At 43.1% G+C, this 5,843-nt stretch overlaps 1 protein-coding gene across 6 annotated transcripts in view; it reads right to left on the bottom strand.

Annotated features, from left to right (window-relative positions):
* brat1 (BRCA1-associated ATM activator 1) overlaps positions 1 to 5,843 on the bottom strand; it is a 48,063-nt gene that overhangs the window by 25,387 nt on the left and 16,833 nt on the right. For all 6 annotated transcript variants that reach the window (XM_048609871.1, XM_048609872.1, XM_048609873.1 and 3 more), the window contains one exon: positions 3,859 to 3,953. In XM_048609871.1, coding sequence (XP_048465828.1) covers positions 3,859 to 3,953 — 95 coding nt within the window. The remainder of the gene's footprint in view (positions 1 to 3,858; positions 3,954 to 5,843) is intronic.

Below are 5,843 nucleotides of genomic sequence, written 5' to 3'. Positions count from 1 at the left end.
TGTCAACTTCTTACACCTTCAAACACAGGCTGGTTCTCCATGCTTGTCGCCGATAGGGTTGACAGGGCAGCATGATGGCTTAGTGGTTAGCACTGCTGCCTCACAGTGCCAGGGATCTGGGTTTGATTCCACTCTCAGGCAGCAGTCTGTGTGGATTTTGCACATTCTCCCCATGTCTGCGTGGGTTTCCTCCAGGTGTTCCGGTTTCAGGGTAGTGGGATTGGTCTGGGTAGGATGCTCTTTGGAGGGGCAGTGTGGACATGTTGAACCGAATGGCCTGTTTCCACACTGTAGAGATTCTATGATGGGAGCCACACTCCGTACCGTCCCACAATCTTCCTCTCTTGTCCACCCATGCAACCTGCCTCTTATGCCCTCATCTCTCTCAATCACACTAATGAAGCATTCCTTGTCCCACGCTTGTAACCTCCTCTCCCTACCCATGCAGCATCTTGTTCTCTCTCCCCCAGTCCTTGCATCTGCTCTCTTCCAGTCTGCCTCCGCAGCCTTCTTCTCTTTGTCTGGAACTCACCGCTGCATCCTCTCCATCTTTTGTACCAACACCTCACAGCCTTTCTCTTCAGCCCCATGACAGGTGAAGTTTCCTGGCATTCTCTCTTCTCTTTCAACCCTGGCAGCCTCTCTCCTCTTTATTTCTCTCTACCTGCTTTGTATAGCTACTCACACTCCACTGGCCCTAATCCCAATCCGCCAGCCTAACTCACGACTAGTGGGCCCTCTAACTCCTCACTGTTGTCAACTTCTTACACCTTCAAACACAGGCTGGTTCTCCATGCTTGTTGCCGATAGGGTTGACAGTCTGCCATAGATATCAATTAGCTCCATCCTTCTGACAGCCATTGTGACAAGTGACCATGCTCAATACCCCTTAGACAGCTATCTTATCGACCCACCACATTCCACCGTCCACAAATACCATCTTGCCCTTCAATAGGACACCCTGACACTTTACCCTTTGGAATAACCACTTTAACACACCCAACAATCACATGATTATCATCTTCAGTGCAGCCACAATCGCTTGCTCAGCCCATCCCTCAACCTACATATTCTTTCACTGTGTATCTCTGCTATAGACTGCCAATTAGACTGTTTGTCTACTGAGTGGAAAACCTGCAGCAAATAAAAGCTAAAGAAGATTCTGTAAACCTGTACTTCCCAACCCTAATTCAGCTCCACCATTCTGAACATGTGTCTCTGTAAGTTGCAGGCCATTGTATCAGGTCTAGCAAGCAATTCTTCAGATGACATCAGTCAGAGGTTTTCTGCTGTAAATTCTGCAGATCAATGTTTTCCCCGATTGCAGAGTGAATCAGGTCGCGTGAGATAAGTAAATCGATACTGAGTATGTCATAATTCCTGAAGTAAAACTGTCAAGTCAGCATTGAATATTTCTGCATGAGACGTCTGGTAGATGTGGATTAGAAAGGTTACTCATCTTGTTTATAGTTGGAACAAGCCCAATGGCCAACATCTGCTGTGAATGGAAAACAAAAAGACTCTAGATTGAGAGTAAAAAAATTAATAAAACTGCAAGTACTTTCCATGAAGTAGGGTGCTTATGTGTAGTGGGACACAAAATGATAGTGGGGACACAAAATGATAGTGGGGACAAAAGTAAAGCTTATTCATCTCTTTATAATCACTTTGCTGAAAGAAAATCAATTCTCTCAGTGATCGACTTAGCTTTATTTTCATTTGCACCTTTCATAGAATCATAGAGTACAGAAAAGGCCCTTTAGCCCACCGAGTCTGCATTGCCAAAGCTACACTAAATCGACACTTAATCATTAAGGATGTAATAACCGAGCATTTGGAAAACGGTAACAGAACTGGTCCTAGTCAGGATGGATTCACGAAAGGGAAATCATGCTTGATAAATCTTCTGGAATTTTTTGAGGATGCGACCAGTAGAGTGGAACAGGGAGAATCAGTAGATGCTGTGTACCTGGACTTCCAAAAGGCTTTTGACAACATTCCACACAAAAGAGTAATAAGGAAAATTAAAGCCCATGGTATCAAAAGTAATGTATTGACATGGATGGAGAACTGATTAGCAGACAGGAAGCAGAGAGCTGGATTAAACGGGTCCTTTTCAGAGTGGCAGGCAGTGACAAGTGGGGTACCGTAGGGTTCAGTGCTGGGACCTCAACTGTTCACAATGTACATTAACAATTTGTACGATGGAATTGAATGCCATATCTCCAAATCTGCAGATGACACTAAGCTGTGTGGCAGTGTCTGCTGTGAGGAGGATGCTAAGAGGCTGCAGGGTGACTCGGACAGACTGGCTGTGGGGGCAAATACTTGGCAAATGGAATGTAATGTGGATAAATGTGAGATTATCCACTTTGGTCACAAAAACAGGAAGGCAGATTATTATCTGATTGGTGGCAGTTTAGGAAAAGGTGAGGTGCAATGAGACCTGGATGTCATGGTGGAACAGTTGCTGAATGTTGGCATGCAGGTGCAGCAGGCAGTGAGGAAAGCTAATGGCATGCTCTCTTTCATAACGAATGGATTTGAGTATAGGAGTAAGGATGTCTTGCTACAGTTATACAGGGCCTTGGTGTGGCCACACCTCGAGTATCGTGTGCAGTTTTAGTCTCCTAGTCTGAGGAAGGACATCCTTGCTATTGAGGGAGTCCAGTAAAGGTTCACCAGACTGATTCCCAGGATGGCAGGATGGACATACGAGGCAAGACTGGATCGACTGGGCTTGTATTGGCTGAAATTTAGAAGAATGAGGGGGGATCTCATGGAAACATATAAAATCTAGATGGGACTGGACAGGCTAGATGTGGGAAGAATGTTCCCAATGTTGGGGAAGTCCAGAACAAGGGGTCACAGTCTAAGAATAAGGGGTAAGCCATTCAGGACTAAGATGAGGAAGAATTTCTTCACTCAGTGTTGTGTTCCTGTGGAATTCTCTCCCACAGGAAACTTGTTGGGGACCAGTTCATCAGATATATTCAAGAGGGAGCTGGATGTGGCCCTTGCAGCTAAGGGGATTAAGGAGAGGTCAGGAATGGGTTATTGAGATTGTATGATCAGCCAGGATTGTATTGAATGGCGGTGCAGGCTTGAAGGGCCGAATGGCCTACTCCTGAACCTATTTTCTATGTTTCTATGGCATTAGTCCATTCTATGGCATTAGACTCATAACCTTTCAAGGGTTTAAAATCCAGGATCATTTGTCTGCCTCTGAATTATTTCACTACTCTTTTTATCTTATGAATGTTGCCACTAAAAATGGTAATTGGGTCTGTATTAAGTACAAGTAGGTGGCTCAGTGGTTAGCACTGCTGCCTCAAAGCGCCAGGACCTGGGCTCGATTCCACACTCAGGCAATTGTCTGTGTGGAGTTTTCATGTTCTGCCCATGTCTGCGTGGGGTCCCCCCGGGTGCTCCGGCTTCCTCCCACAGCCCAAAGATGTGCAAGTCAGGTGGGTTGGCCATGCCAAATTACCCATTCGGTTCAGGCATGTGTGAGTTAGGTGCATTAGCCATGGGAAATGCAGCATTACAAGTTTGGATAGGGGGAAGGGTCTGGGTGAGATGCTCTTTGGAGGGTCGGTGTTGGGCCAAATGGCCTGTTTCCACATTCTAGGGATTCTATGGAAGACTTTTTTATACACACAACAACTCATTCTTCTACATTCCTTTGCGTACATGATGGCTCCTCACAGCTTCTGCATGCTTGATAGAGCTTTACACTTAAATACTTTCATAATTCTTTATGCATAAAGTTTAACATCTCTAACTGAAGGTAAAATTTAGCACAAGCAGTATTGATTATGTTACTGGGATTGTTGGATAATCATTTACATAATATACCTGCATCTTCTGGGGTTTGGACAGAAGTCACAGCAATGATGTAATTCAATGGTTGGAATAGTGTTGTCACAGCCTGCATTCTCAGTGACTGTGGACTACAAAAAATATATAAAAGATTAGCTAAAACCAATAAATAAAGGTTGCAAAAAAAAAACAGAAGTTGTTAGAAAAGCTCAGCAGGGCTGGCAGCATCTGTGAAATAAAATCAGAGTTAACAGTTCTGAGGAAGGGTTACTGGACCCGAAACGTTGACTCTTATTTTTCTTCACAGATGCTGCCAGACCTGCTGAGCTTTTCCAGCAACTTCTGTATTTTTTCCTGATTTACAGCATCTGCAGTTCTTTTGGTTTTTGTTTTTAGATAAAGATTTCATGTATGTCTCACAAGCCTTACAAAGAAAATCTACAAATTACTAGACAATATCATAGATCGAGAGGCTGCATGAAATCTTTCAAAGTTACTGGAATTTAGTGACAAATTAGGGAATACATATTTTGAAGCCCTAAAGAGGCAATTTCAATGATTTATACAAGGTCTCAATCTAATGCTGTGCTAACAACTAAGCTTTTTTGGAAGTGGGTTAGAACCAGTTAAAGGGAAATTAATAGAACATAGATTTTTCAAGAGTGATACTTGGACTTGAGGGAGTAAGTTATAAGGACATTTATGTAAATAAAGAATTAGAATTTTTATAAATTAGGCCCATTTTCTCCAGAACTTAGAAGGTTAAGGGATGATCTGATCCAAATCTTCAAGATAATAACAGAAAAAGACAGGGTACATAATCTATTTCCACTGGATGGGGATTCTAGAACTAGGGGGTATTGTCTGAGAATTAGGGTGAGACCGTTCAGGAGAAATGTTAGGAAGTACTTCTATAAACAAAGAGTGGTATTTGTAGACAGTATATTTTATGAGGGTTTCCAGGGTGGCGGATCAAGTTGAGAGCAAATCTTTGTGCTCTGGAACATCGAAGTGCTGAGCCTAGGGAATATCAGAAGTCACCTGTTCTCATCTTCATTGATTTAAATGCTTTCAACAGCATCCACTGGTACATTGCAAGTACAGCACTCTTGTTGATAGATTATCACCTTCAAAGCCTTATACTGCTCTGTTAAGACAAGTATGGACACCACCAACTCCTTCAACATAGGTACAGAAATACTCTCTACATTCCTGCTATCTCAGTTATCAATTTCATCATGGTTTCAAATGGCATTGCCTCAAAGAATTGGTTACATTTCAAGACATGACTACCGGTCTTAAGAGCAGTAGTGCCAAGGCTGATCTATGCATCAGCTGTTAGAAAACAACGATGGCTGGAAGACCACAAGACTCCCCACTTCCAACCATTGGACCACAGAACATTGACAATGTTATTCACCCCTCCGACTTACGAAGCAGAGAAAGTGGATTAAAGATCGATCTCCAGACAAGAATCGGCAAAGCCATATTGGTCTTCCAGCAGCTTCACACAATGCAGGTATCCAACATCATCAACACAGCCAGATGCTGCATGTCTACATGTCCATTGTAATATAACTACAATCTATGCCAGTGAAACATGGAAGAGAGCAGTATCACTAAGCTGTATATCTTCCCACAGCATTGCCCATGTAAAATCTTGGGCATAACTTGGAGACAAAATCTCTAATAAAGAACTGCCCGAGGCACCTGCAGGATATCATCAGAGATGACAGAGATTGGCAAAACTTATATTTCACCTCCCAGACCTTTGGTCTACCAGACTCATATAGAATGGATACCACCAGATAGGAAAAAATGGGCCAGGCAAAGAAGACATAGTTAAGCATTTAAGGAAAAGCTTCAAGAGCAGGACACATACTGGGTCTGCAGTGCAAGTGACTGCAATGGATGGGACTGGACCAGGGATGGAATCTGGAGGAACTAAACCTAAATAAAAATCTTTTCAGAGATAGTAGGAACTACAGATGCTGGAGAATCTGAGATAAAAAGGTGTAGAG

Source organism: Rhincodon typus, chromosome 21 (assembly GCF_021869965.1).
Source record: "Rhincodon typus isolate 14 chromosome 21, sRhiTyp1.1, whole genome shotgun sequence".
Classification (NCBI taxonomy): Eukaryota; Metazoa; Chordata; class Chondrichthyes; order Orectolobiformes; family Rhincodontidae; genus Rhincodon; species Rhincodon typus.
Note: the sequence above shows the minus strand (reverse complement) of the source record. Positions and strands in the feature narration are given on the sequence as shown.